Source organism: Petaurus breviceps, unplaced genomic scaffold (assembly GCF_028583685.1).
Source record: "Petaurus breviceps papuanus isolate PSGF00001 unplaced genomic scaffold, PetGlider_PUasm1.0 90630, whole genome shotgun sequence".
Taxonomy (NCBI): domain Eukaryota; kingdom Metazoa; phylum Chordata; class Mammalia; order Diprotodontia; family Petauridae; genus Petaurus; species Petaurus breviceps.
In genome coordinates this window covers 1,313,876-1,340,996 of record NW_027187291.1, presented here as the reverse complement: position 1 = coordinate 1,340,996, position 27,121 = coordinate 1,313,876, and the positions used below count along the sequence as shown (strand labels likewise).

At 40.9% G+C, this 27,121-nt stretch overlaps 1 protein-coding gene across 3 annotated transcripts in view; it reads left to right on the top strand.

The window, feature by feature from the left end:
* Positions 1-27,121, top strand: part of SKAP1 (src kinase associated phosphoprotein 1) — a 391,122-nt gene that overhangs the window by 325,020 nt on the left and 38,981 nt on the right. For all 3 annotated transcript variants that reach the window (XM_069064333.1, XM_069064332.1, XM_069064334.1), the window contains exons 10-11: positions 10,290-10,340; positions 24,340-24,440. In XM_069064333.1, the coding sequence (XP_068920434.1) occupies positions 10,290-10,340; positions 24,340-24,440 (152 nt within the window). The remainder of the gene's footprint in view (positions 1-10,289; positions 10,341-24,339; positions 24,441-27,121) is intronic.

Sequence of the window (27,121 nt, the reverse complement as noted above, 5' to 3'; positions counted from 1 at the left end):
AGAGAGAGAGAGAGAGAGAGAGAGAGAGAGAGAGAGAGAGAGAGAGAATGCAAAATGGGAAGACCCTTCTCTCACCTGGTTCTTTGCCTCTTCTCCCTTTATCTTATCTTCCTCTCACTATCCTATCCCTCCTACATCTCTCCCTCCCATCCCCCCATCCTGTCCCATAGAAGGACTGCATACCAAGTAAAGAGATTTGAACATTCTACTTTGGGTAGGATAGTACCCTCTATAAAGTGGAGACTATACAGACCTCCCCCACCCAGCCCCTAGACCAGGGTTTCTTAACTTGAGGTCCATTGATCCCCAAGAAATCCCAGCATAGATTTCAGGAGATTCATGAAATTGGTGAGAAAAAAATTACATTTCAATGTATTTGGTTTCCTTTGTAATCTTAAGAATTTTATTTTATTCATTTAAAAGCATTATGCTGAGAAAGGAGAGGGGGATCCACAGGCTTCACCAGAGTTCCAGAGACCCATGACACAAAATAAAAATTAAGAACCACTGCCTTAAACAGTCTAGTTAGAAATATTCAGCTGTGTGTGTGTGTGTGTGTGTGTTTAAAGCAGGTGAGATTGAAAATCCTGAGCAGATGGGATGCCGGGCATACCTTCTGCTCAGGCCCATTTTTACTGCAGGGGCCAGGTGCTGGGTGTAGGGACAGCCGACAGTCAATGTTGGATTGTGCTAATGTGGCAGCCCCATTCACAGAGTCAAATAGCTCCTGCCTCTAATATTTGTTACATTATCCCAGGCAAATGGGTTTTGTGAAGAATATGGGGCAGTGACATTCTTTCTAATCCCAACCCTCTCAAGGAGAGAGACTTCCACATGCTCTTACCCTCTCATCAGTAAGGGAAGCTATGTAGCTGAGATCTTCCTCTTGCCCCAGAGTGCCGATAGACTTCATGGGAACAGGAGAAGGGTCTGATACCTTGTCAGTGTCGAGGAAGCCCCTCCCAAGTAGGATCACAACTCATGAGATGAAGTGATCCATCTGGGATCAAAAAGCCAGTCTCAGTGGGATTTCAGCCTACGCATTCCCAACTCCAAGCCCAGCAGCCCTATATGTGCTGTGGGCTCAATGAAAGGCACATAAAAATGATCACAGCATCTGAATCATCGAGTAAAACCTGGTGTACAAGTACATTTGTGTCAGAATAATTCACTTTAGGAGTAGGTCTCCTTCCTCTGGGGTGAAGCCGGAGCATATAAGGTTTTCAGCTGGACCAGAGTGATGTTGGCCACAGCAAGAATATTGAAAGCCCTGGTTTGAAGCCAGCTATCCCATGGGGCTGCTGCACATCCGTGCTGAGCAGATGGGGGCCCTTGATTTTAAGATCGCATTTGAAACAGATTAAACCACAGGGAACCACAGCAGGAAAACATGAAAGTAATGCAGGGAAAATGGGAGGCCTTTTCAGAGGTCCCCTTCCCATCGCCAACTGACGTTATTTTGCAGGCAACTGTGGGCCCACGTTTATGAGTCAGGATACCCTCCCCCAAAAAAAGGCCACTTTTTTCAGGTTCTGCTTTGTATGGGGTCTTGAGGCTAGAATCCAACAAGGCACCTGAGAAACATCATTAAGAAGCTATATCCCAAGGGCGGCCAGGTGGCTCACTGAGTAAGAGCACCAGCCCCAGAGTCGGGATGACCTGGGATCGAATCCAGGCTCAGACACTTAGCACCCACCCAGAAACACCTGGCCATGTAACCTTGAGCAAGTTACTTAACCCCAATTGTTTAGGGGCGGCCAGGTGGCTCAGCGAGTAAGAGCACCGGCTCCAGTGTCAGGATGACCTAGGATCGAATCCAGGCTCAGATTAGCACCACATCCAGAAATAACTGGCTGTGTAACCTTGAGCAAGTTACTTAACCCCAAGTGCTTAAAAAAAAAAAAAGAAGCTATACCTGAACCTGCTGCTACAGCAGTGATATAGCAACAGGATCCAACTTTGTTCTCTAGAGAAATTTCCAGTAAACTGATAGAAAAAAGAGATGAAGAGCCCACCCTGGGAATTTCTGTGTACATTCCAGGGCTGCCTACACTGCCTCCAAAGGGATTATTAGACCTGTAAAATAGACTGCTTTATAATAATGCATATGATTTTTTGTTTTGTTTTTTAATTTATGACTCAATCAAAAACAATGCTTCCTGTAGAATTTTTTTGTTTTTTCTATTGAGCTATCTACCCAAGGGGAAGGGGAGTGTTTCAGAGTGGTCTAAGGTCTAAGTGTTTCTATGGGTGAGTGGGTATGGGGGTGTGGGTGTATAGGTGGGTGAATGGGTGAGTATGTGTGTATTTTTAAAGGCTCATGAACAAAGCTGTTTGCATTTTCACAAGAGCAGGTTGCACATGAGGAGACACACACAAGGTAGAATTTACAGGCATTTTAAAGCAGCACTAAAGGTCTGATTTCTACTGGGCACTAACTGAGTAAAATATTTAACTCAGCAGGAGCCCCCAGTGGAGACAGGATGCAGATTATTACAAGAAACAACAGCAAAGGTGGTAGGTTCACCATCAGAAAGCTCCAAGTGCCAGCCTGCTTCTCACTCATCCCTTTCGGGGATGACTGAAAAGTTGCTGGCTTTCCCTAAGATTTATAACATACCTATGCTATGCTATACTATGGTTTCTGTTTCTCCTTTTTCTTTTGTATTCCCTTTACTCATTGGACTCATCCACCTTTGCATGTTTGACTAATCTAGCTTCAGAGCCCTTTATCTAATGGTTTAGATGCAATTAGCCCTCTACATTTCTGTTGCTTTGCTTTGTTTTGAGAAGGGAGTGATTTCTCTCCCATTTCTACCCCAGCCTCTTTTGGGAACTAGGTATTTTTTTAACTATTCTTTCCATTTATTTCTCTATCTAGGGGTATCAAAGCAAGGCTTCAGGAAGAAGGCCCGTGTCTTAGGAAGTTTCCCCTGTACATCCCTTTGAGGTGGATTTTCCCCTTTTCAACCCTTCACTAGATATACAATCACTGGGGGTGGCTAGGTGGCGCAGTGAATAGAGCAACATCTCCACCCCCACCCTCACCCCCATCCCCAGAGTCAGGAGGACCTGAGTTCAGATCCTCCTTAGATATTTAACACTTACTAGCCCTGTGACCTTGGGCAAGTCACTTAACCCCAATTGCTCTGCCCTCCAAAAAAAAGGAAAAGAAATACAGTCACTGGGCCAAGAATGTTGGATGGAATCTCCTCTCCATACACTGAATGCCAATTTTGTACTGCTCTGTCTTATATATTATCACTTTTTACATGAGCTTCCTTCATTACCTTCTCAAGTGTCTCTCGTGTTTGCACAGGCTGCCCCTACATACCTGGCATGCACTCCCTCCTCACCTCTGTATCTCGGAATCCCTTACTTCCTTCAAGACTTAACTCAGGTACCACCACTTACATGAAGATTTTCCTGATCCTCCTAGTTATTTGAGCCTTCTCTTCCCACCCCAATTACTTGGTATTTTCTTTTTATATATTTTGTATTTATTTATCTGTCCCTTCCCTGTAGAATTGTATTGTGTCCCATCCCTGTAGAATATAAGCTCCTTGAGGGCAGAACCATTTCATTTTTATCTTTGTATTGCCAATGTCTAGAACTGGGTTAGCATTAAGTGCCTACCATATGGTAGGCACTTAATAAATGTTTACTGAACAAGTGAATGAATGGGGACATTTGGGACCAAGGTAAAGCATTTAATGTAAATTTAGAGACCAATCATATCTTGAAGCTAGTTGCTTAATAGCCTTCAAAGGTTAAGGGTCTGTATCAGCAATGCCATATTCACAGTGCCTATGGAGATTACAAATATGCTGATATAATTATCCATCACAAAATACATCATGCTTGCCATATGGGGGAATAAGCTGGAAAATTTATTAAGATACCAAAAGAATGAGTCCCAAAACCAGAAAGTGAAAGCCATCAGAGTAGTTATGACATTGGCACAGGTAGATAAAGTAGAAAGCACCCACATTTTCAAGCCTTTGAAACAGAACAGGCTACCTCAGGCAAAGGTCCTCCTCTCCCCACTCACAGCAACCACCCAGCGTCCGGGAAGCGCTCTCCCAGCAACTCCGGCCCCTGGCAGTCCTCAGCAGGAGTCCTTATCAGAAATTCTGGCTAACTCAGAAAGGGCTTCGCGCTGCCGCTGCCTCTGCTGCTGCTGCCGCCGTCGCCACCACCGCCAGCCACCACAGGAACTCTAGTTTGGCTTCCGCTTCCTCTTGCTCCGCCCCTTCCTGCTACGTCAGCAAGTCCAATGGGGTATGGAAGATCTTTAAATCCCATAACCCTTACAGGGTCTCTGAGTCATCTTGCAAGGCCATTCTAGTCTATGGCTGATATTGATATTTAATACAAAGTTTACACCTGACGTGTTTTACAAGGCTTAATGATAGAAAATGCTGAGTAATATTTTTATTAAAGAGAATTTCAGCAAGTATTTTAGCATAAAATAGATCTTTTCATTGCAGTTGATTAAGAAATAAAATTATGGCTCAAGTAGAAGGAGTGGACAGAGGATAGAGGATGAGAGTTTTATTTGTTTGAACGGGTTTTGGGAGGAGCATGCAAGTTTTAACCAGCAGCTTTCTTTCCTGTGAGGTTTGAAGGTCATTAGTTCATGTTTAATCAAGATTCCTGGTTAGATCATCTAAACTAAAATAATCAGCCCTACTATCCCATATCAGGAAGAGAGGCCCTGGCTTCTGTGATAAAATATTGGCCAAGACAAGGCATCAGCCATCCATTTGGCAACCGCTGGTAACCCATGGAGTTAAAAAGGTACTAATATGGCATACAGCAGGAATATGTAGGAGCCAGCTCAAACTGACTCTCACAACTGATTGTTAAAGCTGTTAAATTTTCAGTATGAACATTTATACCTCAGAAATCTACGAAATACAAATCAAAAATTGATTTATAAATTTGTCTAGACTTAAGAAAGTGTAAGTAATGCAGAATAAACTTAAAAACATTTCCATCCACAACCCGTCGTAGAATATGCCTTTCTTTTTTTTTTTTAATTTTGAGTTCCAAATTCTCTCCCTCTCTCTAAATCCTCTTCCTTCCCACTGAGAAGGCAAGCACTAGGATATCCATCCTACATGTGAAATAATGTAAAACATATTTCCACATTAGCCATATTGCCAAAAAAGAGGGGGGGTGGCTAGAAAAATAAAGAAAGTGAAAAAATATGCTTCAAACTATTTTCAGAATTCATCAGTTCTTTTTCTGGAGGTGGATAGCATTTTTTCATCATAGGTCTCCTTTGAAATTGTCATGGATCATTATCTTGATCAGATTAGTTAAATCTTTCCTAGTTGATCATCATACAATGTTGCTATTACCATGTACACTGTTCTCCTGGTTATGCTCACTTCACTTTGCATCAGTTCATGTAAGTCTTTCCAGGTTTTTCTGAAAGCATCCTGCTTGTCATTTCTTATAGCACAATAGTATTCCATTACAATCATATACTACAACTTATTTAGCCATTCCCCAATTTATGGGCATTTTCTCAATGTCCAATTCTTTGCCACCACAAAAAAAAGCTCCTATAAACCTTTTTTGTACATATATTGTGTACATAATTTTTATACATTTTCCTTTTTCTTTGATTTCCTATATAGTAATAGTGGTATATTGCTGTGTGAGAGGGTATACACAGTTTTATAACCCTTTGGGCACATTCATAAATTTTTCTCTAGAATGATTTGACCAGTTTCCAGCTCCACCAGCACTGCATTAGTGTCCCTATTTTTCCACATCCAGGTTATGCCTTTCACTGACTTTTTTTTTTTTAAGTTTTTCTCAGCTCTGATTGTAAGATGTGTTCATGATGTGGATATGCTCCATTCTTAGAGATCCCAGGGCACAATTCAATAAATTTAATTTAGCTTTTATTAAGCACCTACTTATATTTTATAAAGCACCATACTTACAAAGTATGCAAATTACTTTGAACAAGCATTGTTTTCATTTTGTGACAGCAGTGGTTATGACTTAAAACATGTGACCGTGACCTTATGAAACTCGATTCAGTTGATTTCCTCCCTTTAGTTAGTGCTCATCTGATATTCTATTTTAAGTTATAAACACACTTCATTGTTCTCTTTTGTTGCATTTTTAACTTTGTGGTTTTAAAGAGCAGACATTACTATAACTAAATATGCAAGATCTGTAACTCTTAAAGAGCATACTTCAACAACTGTTAGAAATATTGCAGCAGCTGTTGGTTTGGGAATGTCAAGCATTTCAGGAATCACTCAAGCTTAACAGTGAGACACAGGCAGCCACACTGAAGAACAAAGAAAAATCTGGTGGAAAACACGAACTAAGAACTAATAAACTATTGGTGAAAGACATTCTAATTAATCCTCAGAAAACAAGCAAAGACCTACACTAGGACCTGACAACTGTAGGAGCTGTTACTGATTTTTCTGTAGTGAGGCTTAGGCTTCTAAAAGTTTGAAGTATAGTAAGAAGACTAATTTTTTTTTAAGTTTATAACCATTGTTAAGGGAAAAAAAATGTGTGTTGTGGGCAAGACAATACAAAGACTGGAGTGCTAAGATTGGAAAGAGGTAATTTTTACTGATGAAATTCACTTTTCTATTGAAGGTTATATCAAAACCTTTGTCAGAAGAAGTTCAAGTGAGCCTGTAAAATCTAGGCATCTCTATCACACATCTGCCCAAAAAATGTTTAGGAGAATTTTACTTCAAGTGAGTCTGCAAATCTTGTCCTTGTTAACTTGTGATAAATATACTGAGAATCAAAATTGTACTAAAATTAAAGAAATTCCCACCTGGAGCTGGGATACTGCAACATAACTTTATACCATATGATACATCATTAAAGATTTTAAAATATTTTAAAGAGATGGAGATAAAGATTCTTTAGTGGTCTAGGAACTCACACAATTTAAATCCCATAGAAAACCTAGGGGTTATAATTAAGGTTAGACTTGGAAAAATGAATTGTTTATCAAAGGTACATTTAATACCCAGTGTGGAAAAAGTGTGGTTTCACAATGAAGAATAATTCTTGTGAACTTAATGACAAATAACATAAAACAAGTGATTGCAACAAAACGAGGACATATTATGAGGTTTTTTGACAGTGTAAAAAGTTTTAAGGTTTACTGTATAAATTGATAAATGTAATTATTTTATTTTGTCCCAGTTAATTTGCCCACCATTTCACTAGGTAGAAGTGTACTAGGTGATAGGAATATAGAAATGAAAAATTACACCTACCCCTGAGGAGCTTATATAGTCTAGTAGAAGAGATGAACCTATACCCAAATAACTATATAATGCCCATCACTCTGATCGACAATATCATCCAAGAACCTTTGGCCACCAAAGTCAAGTTCTTGGATTCTCATCTACTCTGGCAAGTATAGGGTTAGATGGCAAAGATGTGGAGCTGAGGACTGCCAGGGTCACGTCTATAACAGTAGAGTTTATTGATGATAATGAATGGCATTCAGGATATATGGGGCCAGAGTTCTACTTTTTTTCTAGGTAACTCCAAAGGCTCAGTAAAAGACAGGGTGTCTGATCTGGAAATGAACAGCATAGACAAGCAGACTTTTTTTTTTCCATTTTTGTGCCTTGACCAGATTAAGTGCTGTTGTCTGAAAGGATAAAGGAATCAAGTTTGGTTGTCTTTTTTATCATTGCAAATACATTTACATTCTCCTATTTTACAAATGCAAAGAGCAGGCAAGCCACTTTCAATAATTTATTTTAAAATCAATGCTAATGAGGTTATGTCTCGTCAGTGGCCGAGTTTTACAATAAAGTCTGATTTATTTAGAAAAGATCTTTGGTGTAGCTTCCCATCTAATGTCGGGGGAGGAGGAGGTAGAATAGCAGTCATGGTGACCCTACAACTTCGGATCCAATTTGTAATTCACAGTGGAGATCTGACCTAATTTACATTGATTAGAATTGGGAAGAGGAGACATCTGGGCCAGGCAGTAGAGGTGGAGTAAACTCTCTTTAGAAAGTGCCTAAACACGGCAAATTGTATCTCTCTTTCTCTGTGTGTGATTGAATTGCATGAGATCAGCAAAAGGGCAGTCCCTTCTTCACCTTAGCAGGTGCCTCTGAACCTGAAAGTACCCAGAAAAGATCTCATTTTTAACATTTTCCTTCATGTGAAGTCAGTGAATAGGAACAGAGGAGGAGCTTCATTTTGGTCAGAGGATAAGTAGTATGTTCTGTCTGGGAGAATTTAGTTGTAGCTAGGAGTTAAGTAAGATTGCTGCTTCTACTACAGGATGTAAGCAGGTTGAAAGGAAAGGAGTATTGGAAAGCTGTAACTCTCCTGACGTGGATTACTTCTGCCTTCTTGCCCTTCCCCCAGTATCAAGCCCTAAATTTAAATTTTAAAAAAAAATTCATTCTCTGAAATGAGATCACTTCTTTAAAGGTATGTAATTTGTTCTTGTTTTTGTTTTGTGAAAGGCACAGTGAAGCATAGTAGATAAAATCCTGGGAACTTTAATTCAGAGAAACCTGGGTTCAAACCTTGCCTTTCACTATTGACTAGCCATGTGACTCTGAACAAGTCATATATTTAGCTTGGGCAACACCCTAGGACATAATTAGCAAGGCATAAACTGGGTTGTAACAATCAAGTTTCCATATCAGGGATTCCCTATACTGATAGCATCAAATATCCTTCTTATATTTGAGTAGAGTTTTTTATGGATATTTAAAAATAATTTATCTTCCAGATGCCTGTGTTCAAAGACTGTCTTCTCTTGCCTATATTCTTTGTCTTGTAGTTCAACCAGGCTTAAACCATGACATACACGAGTCCTTTGATATATCCCATAAAACTTAGTTCAAAGGAAAATACATACAAAAAAGCAATGTGGCACAGCAGATAGAGTGCTGGGCCTGGAGTTGGGAAGACCTGAGTTCAAATCCAACTTCACACACTTACTAGCTGTGTGACCCTAGGCAAGTCACTTCACCCTGTTTGCCTCAGTTTCCTCATCTGTAAAATGAGTTGGAGAAGGAAATGGCAAACCACTCCTGTATCTTTGCCAAGAAAACTCCAAATAGTGTCACAAAGAGTCAGTCATGATGGAAAGGACTGAACAACAACAACATCACCAGGAGCCTGAGTCAGGCCTTCAATATACAACCTATGTGCTGTACTGGCATCCTCTTGATGTTAGAAAAAAGCAAGAGAGTCACCCAACACACAAAGCAACGTTAGGGGAAGAAGGCATTGACGAAAGGGACACAGGATGGGGTTGTGATCAGGAATACTGGAGAAAATAGCTTTGTGAGTGACAGCCCAGTTTGTTTTTTTTTTTGGAGGGCAGTTGGGGTTAAGTAACTTGTCCAAGGTCACACAGCTAGTTTTGTGTGTGTGTGTGTGTGTGTGTGTGTGTTTAGGTGTCTGAGGCTTGATCTACACTCAGGTCCTCCTGACTCCAGGGCCAGAGCTCTACTCACTGCGCCACCTAGCCGCCCCGAGAGCCCAGTTCTAATAGAGTAATGGCAGTTAGCTACAAAGGAGCATCTCACCCTTCTACCAGTAGGCCTCGCTTTCCTACCTCCTTTCTGCTGGGCTTCTCCTCTCCATGAAGGCCAGGTGCCAGATGGGGAACCTGCTTGACTGTTTCCCTCTTTGAAAAGACTTCATTTGTTGCCCACCTACAAAGCTTCCCCCAGACCATACTGCATCCCTACTTTTCAAGGCCATGCAAAACTTTGTATTATTTTGTAGATTGTCTAGACATAGAAATTCAACAATCTGTTCATAATCCAAATTAAACTTAAATTTGTGACATTCATTTTTTTTCCCCAGAAAAGCCCAGTTGTTAAAACACTAGCATACCCTTATATATGCTGTAAAGATTGCTTGAGTGCAGTAGAAGTTTCAGGGAATGAATTCATCACCAAACTGGGGGCCTAGTCACTGTAGACTTAACAAGAAAAATAATAATAATAACTGGTATTTATATAGCACTTTAAGGTTTGCAAAATGCTTTCCATCCATTATTTTATTTTAACCTTGATCATATTATACCAGCCTGGCATCTTTTTTGCTCAAATATTTCTTTGATTGACATAATTTATTCCAGTTCTCCATAATTCCCCATTTGGAATGCATTGTCTTACACTCACCTTGAACCTCTCTATTGCCCTCTAGGAACCACTCATTCTCTTTGGCAACCATGACTCAACACCATTCAGCACCACTTTCTAATATCGATCTTTTATTTTTTCTTCTCCCAACAGATGAAGAGCTTGATCTGGTTGAAGATGACAGTGGAAGTCAGCCAAAAAGAGGTACACAAAGCTTGGTTCATGCATGTGGCCTACTTGCTACTCTTTGCACATAACACTCCTTCCCTAGACTCCTTGCCTTTTCACTCCCCTCACTGGAATGCTCTCCCTCCTGACTTTCCCTCCTTTTCCCTGGCTCCCTTCAGGATTCAGCTCAGATTGTACTTTCTGCAAGAGACCTTTCCTTATTCCTGCCCCCATCCACTCTTCCTAATCTCATTTAAGCTGCTTGTGTGTCTTTAGCATGGTGTTTCCCCCACCCCACCCGGTTAGAATGGGGGCTCTTGGAGGACAGGGACTGCATGTTTGCTTTTCTTTCCATCTAGAGCACTTAGCACAGTGGATGGCACATGGGTAGTACACAGTAAGTGTTTGGTGAATGCTTTTTGAGTGATTGAAATAACTCTGTAGGATGTATCTGCTTCAAACTGGAGAAAGCACCTTTTTTGAGAATATAAACACAACTGTACTCTCTCATTGAGAGAATTAGGAGAGAACTTGAGTGTCTCCACACCAAAATCCCCGGGGCAGGGTGGCACCCCAGACTCACCACAGGGAGGGGGAAGATCTAAACCAGATCCTATTTTTTTTTTCCTATCAGTACTTCTAAATCAGGACAGTGGAACTGTGCAATTGCCTCATCTCTTAAGAACCCACAGGATTAAGAGTGCAGAGAATGGAAATGTCTCCTCTCTAAGAAGCCCAGAAATTGCAAGTTCAGAGGGGAATGGAGATGTGTCAGATCTGAAGAGTGAATGTAGAGTGAAGAATAGAATTACTGGGTGATGCTGACTTTTGATGGCCCTGTTTGATTCCAGGCACATTTGGAAATGAATATGGAACAGTTTGGTTGAATACAGAATTACAACTTATTCATCCCAGACGGTTAACCATGCTTCAGGCTGTTAGTTAACCCATCTTTTCTGAGGTCAGATGCCCCTCTGAAGCCTCTTTAAAGTGGCAGGAAGCTCACCAAGGGCCTCTTCAGCTGTTGTCAGTAAAGGAAGACTGCATGTTTCAAGTGTCACCTCAAGGACATTCATTCCATCAGCAGTACCTGAATTGTTCCTGATTTAGAATCTCAGTAACAGAGATCCCAGTATAAAAGCCTGAGCTTGTGATCTGCTTCTGGTTCACTGTCTCTAGGTCTGTGTATCTCTTTGTGTCTCTCTTTTCTTCTCCTTTTTTATTTCCCTCCTTCCTTTCTCTTTCTTTGTCCCTTTTCCCTTCTCTTTCTATTATCTGCACCCTCCCCAGCTCCAAGCCCCATTTTTCTTGGGCTGTGTTCTCTCCAGGAAATGACTACAAAGGTTTAAAGAAAGGCCCAGGCTCATAAACCTCAGACAGCCAAAGGGAGAGAAAGAAGAGAGACACATCAAAGATGACAGAGACAGCTTGTCCCAAAAGAGGGAGGGGGCTAGAGACAATGAGACAAGTATGTTTGGAGGAATGCTGCCTCCCCCCCACCTTCAAGTAGCCTTGGGACAATCACAATACAGGCTGAGTGCATTCTAGAACTTCCCTGAGGAATCCAGGGTAGTCCCTTGCTTTTTACTTAGGAACACTGATTTCTACTCACTATACAGAATTCAAATGGAAAATCTGTTTCCTGACCAAGCCAGGCCCCACCTGCTTCTCTTCCCCATCAAACTTCCATCTCTGGCAGAGGAGAGAACTATTTGGTCTATGTGGGTGTGTGAGCCTGTAGTGGGTGGAATAAGTATGTGTTTCCTACAACTCAACTTCACAGTTACCTCCATTCAGGAAATAGACTTCTGGCAGGCCTCTAAAATTCAGTAGCAGACTCGTTCTTCACCTCGTTTCCTCCTTCCCACTCCCCTCTGTTGTGGTTCATGTCTAGGAAGGGGGAAAATGTGGTGTTTTTTTTCCCTTCCTTAATTGTACCAATAGCTACAATTCAACTTGGTTTAAAAGAAAAATTTCCTTTTGTTCCTTGAGTTTCTTGTCCCTTCTCCCCACCCCTACAATCAAGTAGGAGCTGTTGTGGCATATAGTAAGCCCTAAACATGCTCCAGTGTTTTATATTTTCTACTGGTTGTGATGCTTGGTGTCTCAGTGATTAAAAAGCTGAAGAAGACTTTTTGCTCCCTCGGCAGAATCTGGAGGCAGGAATTTTTTTTAATTCCTTATTTATTTATTTTATTTTAATATTTAATAATTTAAATTGTATTTAATAATAATATTTAACTTTATTTAAAATTCCTTGTTTATTTTATTTTAAAATTCCTTATTTATTTATTGAATTTATATTGTATATTTTCTCCAAAGGAGCTTTAGAGGGGACCATAAAAATGGAACATTGAGGCCCTATCACTTATCTATAAAATGGTTTAAAAAAAACAGTAGCTGAGGGAAGAGAGAATGGATGAGGGAGAGAGGGAAGGCAGTATATATGAAAGCATATGAAAGGCAGGAGGGATCTGAGAAGATGTGACAGTCAGTGGTGAATCCTAGTGTAAAAGACTTTAGCCCAAGTTCTAGATTGTGAAACCCACTTGGGTCAGTGTTCTATCAGTTGCCATTTTCCTTTGCAACTAAAAGCAAGCAAGAACTCTTATTCCTTTAGCTCAGAGATACCTCTAACAGCGATGATGCCTTTAAAATCTGAGCACCATCACCACCACCCCTCATTCCACGAGAAAAATAAATATATCACCAGTCTCCTTTCCTATACATTGTCCTTTTGCTTGTTCAGCTAAAACTGTCAACATTTCTGAGCTCCAGTGAAAACTTTTCATTGCAAGGAGAGAAAAGCACTCCTATTGGGTGTTAATAACCCTATAAAATGTAATTTCTTTTATTTTATTCTGTTACCTAGAAAATCTATCACAGGCTTGTAGTATTGATTGTTCAATCTATAAAGGGCTCAGTTTACAGCATGACTGTTAGTAACAGGGTTATTTTAATGAGTGACTCTTCAGTGCCTTTGATCACACTGGGTTCCAACCTTCAGCCTTACTTTTATAGTACAAGACTGTCTGATTTGGGGCTTAGTGACTCACACTTATCTTTTCTTCTTATCCCTCTTGCATAGGTGCCCAAGGTGAAACTTGGTCCATGCTGTCCTTAATAAAATCACAGGCCATTGCTTGGGTGTACCCTGTCATGTAATAAGCAGTTCTGGAAGAGCAAATCATCCTCAGACTTTTTATTCCTTTGATTAGTCAGTGTCTGACTGAAGGAGACCTCCAAACAGGTCATTATTGCCCATGTGTTATTGGCAAACTCAGCCAAATAAAAGTCAGAAGTTCAGCTGTTCCTGCAGAACAGAGCTGAATGTTGAGATTGAGAGCTGAGATGCTCTCACCACCCAAGTCCCCCCTCCCCACTATAATGAATTACTAGGCCAAGGAAGCATATGGCAGCCACAGCAAGTATTTTGTAGCCCTGAACTTTTAAAACAGGCATTTCCCCGAGACCAAACAGTTGTTAGTCATTACCTAGCTGTACTTCAGCCTAATAAAAGGGCAGAAAGATGGAGGTCAGGATCAGTGAGAGACTTCTCATTCCAAAATTGTATAAATCAATCAGTCAGGAAACATTTATTAAGTGCCTACCACGTTCCAGACACTGTGCTATGTGCTAGAGACACAAAGAAAGGCAAAAGACAGTATTACGTTCCAGATTCAGGATCCCAGGGCTAGGTGGGATCAGCTGCTTCTCTTGCTTTCTGGCCAGCCTAGCTGAGAGACAACAGTATCTTACCTTTCATTCTCGAACGGTTATCAAAGGCTCAGGCCGAGTTAGTTGAGTTAGCTGGATGTGGCATCTTTCAGATGCCTGGCCTGAACCAATATCAATTTCAAATGGATATGATTTGGAACCTCCTTGACCAGCCCCTCCCCTCCTCATGCTCATGTTGAATGGTTTTAATGGACCTTCTTGTTTTGCTTCTGTTTTTTATTCATTTGTTCTAATACCTCATTAGGGTATAAAGAGGACTCCGGTCCCTCAAAGGCTGTGTCAGTAGAAAGTAAGTTCTAGTAAGGACCACTAAGCTGGGAAGGTTTTCAGACATTAGTAGTTATCCTAGCCTAGCCGGGTTAAAGGGGGCTAATCAATCAGTTAAGTGCCTAAAATCTCCTTTTATATGAGAAGTCTTTCCTGATTCCCCTCAATACTAGTCCATTTCCCTCTGTTGATTATCTCCAATTGTGTGTGTGTGTGTGTGATATGTATATATATAAAAATCTTGTTTTCGTGTCATCTACCCCGTTAGACTTCAAGCTTCTCAAAAGGAGGGACTGTCTTTTGCCTTTCCGTCTATCCCCAATGCCTAGCACACAACAGTTGCCTAATAAATTGCCTATTGACTTGTGGCTGCAAAGGATACATAACAACATCATCATTATTACCCTCATCATCATCAGAATAGCTAGCATTTTGCCCACTTCCTGAAAGAGTTGATGGACTAAGGATTCAGAAATTTTTGGAAGTAGCCAGCATGGAAATTTGTTTTGTCTGTGCATATTTGTTGGAAAGACTTTTTCTTTTTTTTCTCCTAATGTGGGAGGAGGTTGGAGGAAAAGAAAATAGAATTTTTTTCTATTTTCTAACAAAAATAGAAATTTTTTTAGAATTTTGTTAGAAATTTATTTCTAACAAAAATAGAAATTTTGTTAATTGAAAAAACATTTAATAAAAAAAAAAAAGAAACTCCATTGAAGAAAATCACCAACTCATCTGTGACTTACAGATGAGTTTTGGAGAATTGCCTGGGGACACTGGGAAATTGTCACACAAGGTTCCAAGTCAGGAAGCACTGGGTTCAAGTCAGATAAAATCAACTAATGCTCCGGTTATTGGCATTTTCTACATTAATTCTCCCATGGAGTTTCAGGGCCAAATTGGTTTTAGAGTAAAAATAATAAAAAGCTATTCTAAATAAACATGAAAAAATAGGAAGACCTTAGCATTTATGTAGAACTTTAATGTATACAAAGCACTGCCCTCAAGGAGCATTCTAGAAGAGGAAACCTCATCTGGTTGAAATTTGAGGCCATAGCAATATTCAAAGACTCCCCTTGGTTCAGAAGGCTCATGGTCATGGTTGACGGAGGGAGCACTCAGAATGAGAATCTTTCAGATCCTTGAAGTGTTAAACAGTATGCCCAATACTAGGCCCCATTATTTTAAGAAAATTAAAATATCTGGGGGCAGCTAGGTGGTGCAGTGAATAGAGCACCAGCCCTGGAATCAGGAGGACCTGGGTTCAAATTTGGTCTTAGACACTTAACACTTACTAGCCATGTGACTTTGGGCAAGTCACTTAACCCCAATTGCCCTCCAAAAAGCAAAAAAATAAAAAAATTAAAGTATCATACCAAGTGAGCCTTCAACTTTCAGTTTCTCATGCCTAGTCACAATTTAAACTCAAGAACCCCAAACCCACATTCTTCTCAGTCTAAAGCTAAGAGTGGGGGCGTCTAGGTGGTGCAGTAAATACAGCATCGGCCCAGAAGTCAGGAGGACCTGAGTTCAAATTCGGCCTTAGACGCTTAACACTTACTAGCTGTGTGACTTTGGGCAAGTCATTTAACTCCAATTGCCCTGCCCTCCCTACTCCAAAAAGCAAAAAAATTAAAAATAAATGAAGCTAGGATCAACAGGGGGCAGCTAGGTGGTGCAGTGGATAGAGGAGTGGTCCTGACATCAGGAGGACCTGAGTTCAAATTTGGCTTGGACACTTACTAGCTGTGTGACCCCGGACAAGTCACTTAACACCGTTGCTTACTTATACACACACACACACACACAAAAGGGGGATAAAAAAAAAGCTAAGGTTGACCATCATGACCTAGAAAGCCCAAGGGAGTTCAAGGTGCTGAAAGAAAATGTGAAGTATAGACTTACAGAGTTTCCACCTAACAGAGTCTAGAGACTGATGTTCAGTTACTGGACCTGTCAAGAGAGACATCTCACCTGGTCTCAGATAAGAGAGAAACACATAGGTAATCCCATCAGTATTAAAGGTACATCCCTTAAGTATATGAGCTTGGAGCACAGTGACCTAAGCCTGTTCCCATAGCTTTAACCAGAGAAAAGAAGAAAAGCAAACACATTTTTTGTTTCTTGATTTATTCCCTTTCTTGGCATAGCAGGTTCCACTCTGGTTGCTTTGGCATTTAGCCTTTCTAAAATAGACTAAAGCACTTGGATCTCTGCCTGTCGGAAAAAGTAGAAGATTCCATCCCATTCTTTCTCCAGAAAAAGTCCATCTCAGCTCTGCCAGCAATTTAAATGCAGTGATCATACCCATTAGCTTCTCTATCATTTTAATTGTTGTTAATTGTTATAACTGTTTTAGTTATTAGTGTTGTCATTATTGCTCTAGGTCCTCTGTCTGTTTTATGCTGAATATATTAGTGCTTTGCTTCTGAATTACCAGCCTTGTATTTAGTGGGGAGGTATATTCATGGAGGGACATTGAGAAATACTGGCATTAAGCTTTATTCTTTTGTTTTTCATTCCAAATGGACAGACTGGAAAAAAATAATTAGGTGGAATAATGTCCTGGAAATGAGAATGAGGATGTTTGCGAATTAATTAAATGGTCAGAATCCTGTGCCACTTCTGATCCCTGAATGCTACCAGAGACACGTAAACCTCAAGAAAACCCATATCTAGCCCACAAAGCAAATCCTACCTCACCAAAGGACTCCATTTCTGAGACTTTTGCAGACTCTGGCCCTCCTGCTCTCTATGGATCTGGTATAGATTAGGTATAATCAGAATCATACCCTGTACCAATTCCATATTGGATGAAATGGCAAAGTTTTGGGGTAGCTGGCTCTTGACAGTGTGGCAAGCGGCCCATCTTAACCACCCTTGGTGTGCTTTGTGACATCTGTGGCCTCTGGAACTCAGCCCTCCCCTTTGTTCTCTGTGTTTCCCCTTCATAAGCCATCACAGTTGTGACATACTCCCAGGCTAGTCTTTTCAGATGTCACAGAATCTGTCTTATATAGTTAGTCACAAAACATTTCTTTTTTAATTAAGACAAATCTATTTTTTCACCTCCTATCTCCCATACCCCAATGTAAAAAAGAAAAGAAAAATCCATATTACAAGGATGCATAGTCAAGCAAAATTAATTTCCACATTGGCCATGTAATAAAAAAAAAAAATACGTGTCTCATTTCACGCCCAGAATCCATCACCTCTGTCAGTAGGTGGGCAGCATGCTTCATCAGTGTCCTATGTAGTCGTGGTTGGTCACCAACTCAATCAGAGTTCTTAAGTCCAGAGTTGTTTATAAAACATCTCAATGGGAGATTGTTAAACAGCAACTAAGTGCAAAGTGTTCTCCTAAGCATTCAGGAAATTAAATAAAACACAGTCCCTATCTTCAAGGAACTTGTAGACTAGTAGGTGAGATCAGACATAGGTATGGATAATTGTAATCCAAAACAGATGTGAATGCTCTAGATATGGGGAAACTTCCCTAGAGCGGAGATAGACCTGTATCAGTAAGTTATTGTTGTTGTTTGTCCTTCTTGAAGAGGCCCATGACATCAGGAAGTTGATGCCATGACTTGCAGGTGAATTGGATTTAAGTGAGGGAGGGCTGTGCAAAGTCACCAGCCTCACTTTCTCCTCCCGAGTCATCTGGGTCCAGTGGCAAGATATAGATTCATGATGACTGGAGATGGTCCCCATCTAAGTAAGTAGGAAATAGAGATATATAGTAGGAAGAAATTTGGATTTGAAGTCAGAAGATCCAGAGTTTGAGTCTTGGCTGTGCCACTTACAAACTGTTACAGGAGGCAAGTGATCTAATTTCTCTGAGCCTAAGTTTCTTCATCTATAAAATGAAGATAATAATAATAGCTATTTATCTAATAGTAAATAATAATAAAGCATGTATATGGCACTTTAAGATTTGCAAAGCACTTTAAAATATTATCTCATGACAACCCTAAGAGGTTGGTGCTGTCATTATCCCTATTTTACAGAAACTTAGGTAGCAAGTGTGTGAGTGACCTCTCCAAGATCACAAAGCAAGTAAGTGTGTGAGGGTGGGTTTGAAGTCCAGTTTGCCCAACCCTGGGTCCAGCATTCTATCCACTGGGCCATCTAAGTGGCTACAATAACACCTACATTGCCTGCTTCACAGGACTGCTATGAAGATCAGGTTAAAGAATGTTCATGAAAGCACTTTATAACCATAAAGACACATGTAAAAGTGAATTATCATTATTATTGTAGAAGGCAGGCTTCTTGAGTACTAGAACCATATTTTGTCTCTGGATGGCTGGCATTGAGCATAGGACTTTGCACATGAGAGGTACATAGTAAACATTAATTTAATTGAATCATTATATGACTATAAATGATATATTCATAATCAATTGCATGCTCTTAAAGTAAAAACAGACTCCGCTTTTTTCCAGCAAAGGAAATTTTTTGCTGATTCCCCTCCAGTCAGAGATGCTTCCCTCTAGCCACCCAAATTCATTCCATTCTCAGGAAGTCAGAGAAAAGGACCATGAATTCTATATTTTCTTCCTAATTCTATTTAATAAGCGCCTCCTCTGTCCTAGGCACTGTGCTGGGTTGTTGGGGTTGCAGAGATAAAAACAAAATAGTTCCTGCCCTCAAGCTTACATTCTATTTAGGGGGAACAATGTGTACGTTGGAAATTAAATACAAAATATATGTAAATCATAATGCACTTCCCATGGAGCTGAGTAATCGGTCTGAGGAGGCTAAGAGGGGAGATATCCTGGAGCATGCACAAAGCTAAGCTTCTGCTTAGCTACTTTTCCAATGCCATATGTTCTCACTAAAAGTCCAAGAGAGAGACTTCCTGAGTCCCAAGCAACACTCTTCAAAGAGAGGAGAAACAGAGCAAGAGAAGGTAAAGTCAGTTCTCTTAAAACCAGTCTCCTCCTGGCTCAGTTAGCGTTTATTAAGTAAGCTCCTACTATATGCCAGACAACGTGCTAAGTTCTGGGGATACAAGGAAAAGCCAAAGGCAGTCCCCACTCTCAAGGAGCTCAGAATCTAGTGGGAGACACAACATGAAAACCATTGCGCATGAGCAAGGTAAAGAGAGGATAAAGTGGGGGTAGAGGAAGAAGGAAGGACCAGGAAAGCTTTGTGGAGCTAGGAAGTGGAAATGAGGGAAAGAACTCCAGCTCTTCTCCCCCCCACCCCTCCCCGCCATGAGAGACAGCTGGTGAAAATGCCCAGAGTCTGGAGATGAAGTGTCTTAGATGAGGAACATCCAGGAGGCCAGGGTTGCTGTGTCACAGGATTCTTAGAGGAGCATAAGGTATAAAAAGACTGGAAAGGGCTGGGGGCTTTAAAGGCAAAAAGAGGGTTTTATTTGTGATCCTGGAGGGCAATAGGGAGCCTGGCTCAGTGACCAATCCTCTTTTGCACAGGTCTCCTCACCCTCACATCACCTACCCCTGTCATGGCCATCGAGGAACCAACCAGAAGCCTCTGGTCATGCACGTACTTAGCATGTGTCCACATGTGTCACCAGAAGTGGTCTGATACTAGGACCCACTGGAAGAGACTGAGGCAGAGGCTCAGCCTCCTACATGCTCCAGGAAATGGCTCTCTGAGCAGTGTTCCAATCCAGCAGAGGGGGTAGGATCCCTTAATTACTCCCATTATCAAAATAATTTCCCAGGGGAAAGCATTATGAACTCAAGGATCAAGATAAACTTCTTATAAATGATAGCTCTTGAGCTAAGTTTTGAAGGAAGCTAGAGATCCTCTAAAGAAGGGTGAAGAAGTAGTGCATTTCAGGCATGGAGGACAAAGGCACAGCATGTGAAAGGGTATTTGTGCAGTAGCCTGAAAAGGTAGGCGAGAGCCAGACTGCACAGGAGAAGGAGGAGTTGTATTTTCTTTTAAAGACCATATGAAGTCATCAATGTATTTATTTTGGTTCACAGAAGGGAGTTCAGTAGGAAACATGGACAGCTTTGAAAATAACTTGTTGAATTGTCACCTATTTAGAGGGAGAAAAATCCTTCTGGGTTCAAATTTATGGTTGTATATGCAATCCTCTTTTTGTATTCTCCTTTGTATATATGGATATGCTAATCTTACTTAATGTTCATTAATTAAACATCTTATTTGGTTTTTGGAATTTTAAAAAAGAAAAGTTTTTTTTTTAAAGAAATTACTTTGACCAAAAATTAATTGACCTACATTCTCTGAAGTTAATTGAGCTGGTCGTTGGATCACAGAAAAAGTCTATCAATAAACCTATGAGTGAAGCCTTTCCAATTTAATAGAACCTGCTAAGTGCTCATATTCCCCTGGCATAGCTTTCAAGAAGCCAGAATCACCTCTGTATCATAGTATCTCTGAGAGACAGAGATAGGGACTGGTCCTTTGATTTCATTAGTAGGGATCACATTCTACTACTCAAATTGATGTTGTTGAGTTGTTTTCAATTATATCCTACTCTTTGTGACCCCTTTTGGGGATTTATTGGCAAAGATACTAGAATGGTTTGCCATTTCCTTCTTCAGCTCATTTCACAAATGAGAAAACTGAGGCAAACAGAGTTCATTGGGGTTTTCATAACAAAGATACTGAAGTGGCTTGCCATTTTCTTCTCCAGTTCATTTTACAGATGAGGAAACTGAGGCAAACAGGGCTAAGTAACTTATCCAGGGTCACACAGCTATTAAGTGTCTGAGGATAGATTTGAACTCAGAGAGATGAGTCTTCCCAACTTCAAGTCCAGGGCTCTATCCACTGTGCCACCTAGCTGCCCCCATATTGGAGAGCTGACCACTGTATCATTACAGGATTCTGTTCTTCTATTCCAAGAGTAAAGAAGCAGTTTGGCATAGTAAATAGAAGAGTTAGCCTTAGTTAGCCTTGGAGACCTGCCTCTGGTATCCACTGTTGTGTGGTTGCAACAGGTCAGTCTTAGTGCCACCCAGGAGCCGCCTAACACTATCCATGACAGCAGAGGCCTTGATGATAACAGGTTAGGCCTGTTATAAATGAAAATGTACTCATGCTTTTCCACTGCTTCCCTCCTATTTTGACAAGCTGGAGTCCCTCCAGAATTCATTCAAATTCCTCTTTGTCTTTGTGCTCCCTACATGTTTTTCCTTGAAATGCGCATATGCTTAACTCTATGGCAAAATGCTGTCATAGTGGTACTCATTTGTTGTTTTGCTGCCCTCTGTTGTCTGCTCTGAATGGTAACAGTTCCATGTATTGAGAAATTAAACCTGAGCTCCTCCTCTGTTAAAAATGAAAACATTTTAAGTAACTGGATGTCACACATTACAAGAGTCTATCATAGGTCGATAGTGTCTGCCCTTACCATGCACTGCCCCCAGTTTTCTTGTAAAAGTCATATTAAAGTTTCTTTTCCATGGGACATAGGGAGCTAATTCTGGTAGGATTCATATACACATACATGGACCACACCTCCCTACTTCCCATCCTGAGTACTTTCATTTCAATACAACAAACATCTGTCTTAGTGTTCAAAGAGCCTGCTGTGTGTAAGGCTCTGTTCTAGCTGCTGGGGACAAAACTACAGAGCTCCCCACCCTGAAGAACTTACATGGGGGGGGGGGGGTAGAGAAGGGATACTAGATGTACATAAGTAAATAAACAGGATATATGGGAGGGGGAGAGAGAGAGAGAGAGAAAGAGAGAGAGAGAGAGAAAGAGAGAGAGAGAGAGAGAGAGAGAGTACTGACTAATAACCTAATAACTAGCGGAATCAGAAAGGCCTTGCGGAAAAGATGCTTTAAAGGAAGTATTTTGAAGACTGAGGTGAGAAGAGAATTTCAGATACTTGGATAAATGCTTGGAATTCCAGAGAAAGCAATCTCCTTCAATGATCTCTCATTGTTATCTATACCCAGAGCCCATGACTGAGTCCTGTTTTCTAGGATAGAAAATTAGAATTAAGTTTATCTGTTATAATTCAAGACTAGACAATTCTAGGCTAAACTTGACCAGAACTTTGATCATGACTTACCTCTCCATTTCTGGCACATTCTGTGTTGGCTCTTAAGCAGCATGACTCAAAACTGTCATAGATACCTGTAAATACCACCCACGTACCCATTCACACACCACAGTGATTAAATGAGGGATGAAGATGTAGGACCAGATGTTACAAGTGCTGTAGTTAAATGGTGCCTCCTAGCTATGAAGCTAGATGGCAAAGTGGGCCTGGAGTCAGGAAAACCTGACTTCCAATATAGCCTCAGACACTTACTGGCCATGTGACCTGGGACAAATCACTTTACCTCAGTTTCCTCAACTGAAATATGGGGATAATAACTAGCAAATTAGATATTTATAAAGCATTTAACACAGTGCCTGGCTCTTAACAAATGTGTATTTCCTTCCCTTCCTCTCATTCTGTCTGCTGACTTATGCCATACTGTTTACCATCACCAAGGGTAGGCCAGTCCAATCCAAAATACATATAACACCAGTGCTCTTCCCATTATCTAGCTCCCTTAAATACCTTCCAAGGAAATACTAATGTCCTTCGCTACTCAGCAGGGTTTCCACAGCCCGGGTTCTTCAGAAATTGGCCCCAGTATAGTCTCTCACATTCCAGGTATCATGTTACTTGTGGTCCCTTTCAGTTATGGCAGGTCCATGTCTTCCTGCCCTCATTGGTGGATGGGGAGACACCCAAAGAGTCTGGGCATAGCTGAAGTTTGGAATCCAGGCACGTTGACTTTCTCCACCCAGCCTCTTATTCATGGAGCCTACTCAGGAGCTAGGAGCCATCCCCATGTTCTCTGTGGCCCGCTGGGCATGAGAGCCCCTGCCTTCTAACCCCCCCCCCCGGATCCTCTCCCACTTTGTGCTATTTAGTGTTTAACCTTTCCGGGTAGGAGAAAATCAATACAAATTCTTCATTGTTAAGAATCGATGGTTGTCCCGTGGTATCATTGCCATCTAGTCTTGCTCGCTGAGAAGCCTAGTAAATCTCTTCCAGTGTTTCTGAGGCTTGTTTTGTCTTCTTCAGTTGCTTTCATTTTTAATGCAGATCACTTTAGTTTCTGATCTCCCAGGGGCGAGGAAATAAATCCTGGCAGACATGTTCAGGGTCTCTGAAGAAAATGCTGGAAAAGAGCTAGCCCACCCAGGATTTAGTTGTAATGGATGAGACACCCCCTTGGTTCCAGTTAAAGAGTGGGACTGATCGTTTTGGTATTTATTGTTGACTACATCAGACAGTACCTGGGTGAGGGGTGCCCAAGGTAAAGCTTCTGTGTAGTAACAGAGCCTAAAGTATAAGAATCTGGTCCAGAGTGAATGATTTCCTTACACAGCTTCATTTACCAGACTCTCCTTCAAATACAGTGAAACACAATGGAGAGAGATCTGGCCTCAAAGCCAGAAAGACTTGAATTCAGATCCCATTCCCGACACCTATAGGCTGTGTGACCCTGGCCAGGTCACTGTGCCCTCAGTATTCTGGGCAACTCTCTTTAGTTTATAAACTGCAGATCAGGTGCCAGCCTGCATTGACGAAGAGAATTTCCTTATCCAGAAGTTCCCTATACCAATGAGATCACAGTTCCTATCCATATCAATGCATGTTGCAAAGTCAGTCCAGGTAAGCCAGCTTTGGGATCAACAAGTGTTTGGATGGAAGAGACCTCTCTTTCTTGATAATTTACAAAATAAGTGGGATATCCTGCTTGACTTTCTTCTATTAATGAAGAAATGCATTTCATCACATTGCCAAGTCATATTCTACTGGTGGTGATCTGTAAATATTTTATGTTGGCTAATGATCCTCTCCTTGGCTCAGTCTGTGTGAAACTGCTTTAATATATGCCTGTCGCTGGGCTCCATCCCTAAAGTGTCAGGTTTCCTGGGTATCAGTTCAAGCCCAACTTTGCAATGTCCAGCTAGAAATTTGAGGCCTTTGAAAATAGGTGGCCCTCCACTGATGGAGTCACTAGTTTTTTATGGGTTTTTTTAACCATATATCTTTCTTCTCTTTCATTAGGAAACTATGCTAATTATTACCAGGGGCTATGGGACTGTACCAGCGACCATCCAGATGAGTTGCCCTTCCAACGAGGTGATGTCATCCGAATCCTGAGCAAGGTAGGAAGAGGAGTGTGGGTTGGAAACCAGACGTCGCTTTCTTGCATCTTGAAAAAATTTCCTCTCATCTAAGTCCATTTTTCATCATAGACAACTCTCCTTATACCAAAATATATATGTCTATCTGTCATCTGAGGACAAGCCCACTTAAATTCAGAAAGGCGTGTGTGTGTATAAAATATATATGTCCCATATATGTCATATATTTTATATATTACATGTGAGGCAGGTGGGTGGTAAACTGAATAGAGAGCCAGACCTGGAGTTAAAAGTTCAAATTTGGCCTCAGACACTTACTAGCTGTGTGACCCTGGTCAAGTCACTTCACCCTGTTTACCTCAGTTTCCTTATCTGTAAAAAGAGTTGGAAAAAACAAACCACTCCAGTATCTTTACCAAGAAAACCCCAAATGGGGTCACAAAGAGTTGGACACTATTGAAACAAATGAACAATAGTAAATATTATATATGAAACACACATATACACATATGTCTTTCTGAATTGAGCAGGGTTTGTTCTCAAATTAGAGACACGTAAATCTGCTGCTGAGCCTGTGCTCAAAGCCTTTCCATCTTGGTAGAACCTGCCAGTTTACAGTCTGTTGTAAGACAGCCTTCAAGAACCCAGGGTCTGTCCCTAACCCTAAAAGTAACACATCTCCTAGAGATGTTGTGAGGCAGCTAGATGGTGCAGTGAATAAAGCATTGGGACTAAAGCAACTAGACCTGAGTTCAAATCCAGACTTAGATGCTTACTAACTATGTGACCCTGGGCAAGTCTCTGTTTACCTCAGTTTTCCCTACTATGAAATGGGGATAATAATAGTACCAACTTCAGTGAGTTGTTACAAGAATCAAATAAGATAATATTAGTTAAAGCACTTAACATAGTGTCTAGACCATAGTAGGGGCTCTATAAATGCTTATTCCCTTTCCCCTTCTCAAATAAGATAACATGTTGATCACATTACAAACCTTAAAGTGCTTATATAAATGCTAGCTATTATAAGGCATTAGAGCAAGATGTTACTGGAGGGTATAAATGACACACAGAGTAAATTTCCATTTATCCATTACCACTAGGGAAAAGCAAGCTTTGATTAATTGAATATTCTCATTCAGTTTAAATGAGAGTTACCACCTAGACTGTACATAGATTATATCAATACATCAAGGACCAGTGATTTTCTCAGTGTGAGAACTGCCTCCACTGAACTGATCATAGCCCATCTATGACTTACAGTCCTGGAGAGTTGCCTGAGACTCAGCATGGTAGCATGACTTGCCCACAGTCTAGCTATGAAGTATTAGCAGTGGGATTTGAACCCAGGCCCTGTACTGTCTAGCCATTACATACCATGTTACCTCTCCCTACATCACAGGTTCTTAACCTGTTTTGTGCCATGAACCCCTTTGTCACTCTGATTAAACCTATGGACCTCTTCTCAGAATAGTGGTTTTAAATGCATAAAATACACAAGACTACAAAAGAAAACAATTACATTGAAATCATTATCAAAATATTAAAAAAAGAAAGAGTTCATAGGCCCTAGGTTAAGAACAACTGCTCTGTGTGGATTACCAATTTTTTTAATTTGAGTCAACTCAACTAAAACTATGCTGATCATAATTTGAACTTTTTTTGATGACTTAGAAGGTACTTCATGTTTTTGTAGTGGCTCAAGACCATTGTTGTGTATGTCATTTATCGTTATGCTGTACAACACTATAAAAAAGGTTCTTTTGACTTTATGTTTTGGGGACTCTAGATAAACGTGGATTTGGAGTGTGTGTGTGCATGCATGCGTACACATGTGCTCATGAACACATGTGTGTACACTCTTATTTCACTTGGTGATCTCACCAGCTATCACAGATTCAATAATCCTCTCCATGCTAATGATTTTCAGATCTCCTTATCTAGCCCTAACCTCTCTCCTTACATCCAGAGTTACATCTCCAACTGCCTATTAGACATCTCAAACTGGATGTCCTATAGACATCTTAAATTCAATATATCCAAAACTGACCTCATTATTTCCCCCTTCAGAACTTCTCTGTTACTTTCAAGGGTACCACTAGGCTTCCAATCACCCAGGCTCACAACCTCCCTCTCTTTTACCCCACTCATATCCAATCTGTTACCAAGGCCTGTCGATTTTACCTTTGCAACACCTCTCAAATATGCCCCCTTCTTTCTTCTGATACTGCCACCACCCTGGTACAAGCCCTCATCACCTCACACCTGGACTAGCGCAGTAGCCTTCTGCTGAGTCTGCCTGCCCCAAGTCTCTTGCCACTCCTGTCCATCTTCAGTTCAGCTGTCAAATTAGTCTTCCTAAGGGACAGATTTGACCTAAAGATAGGATCAAATATGAACCCCTCTATTTGGTTTCCAGAACCCTCTACACAACCTGGCCCCTTTCACCTTTCCAGTCGTCTTATACCCTGCTCTGCCCAGCTCATACTCTTCACCCCAGTGACATTGGCCTCCTGGCTTTTGCTCGAACAAAATACTTCATCACCAGACTGGGAATTTTCATGAGCCATTCCCCTTTTATGAAATACTATCCCTCCACATCTCTACCTCCTGGCTTCTCTGGCTTCCTTTAAATCCCAGCTAAAATCCCACCTCAAGCCTTCCCCTTAAGAATATCCCCAATTTACCCTATATCTTGTTTG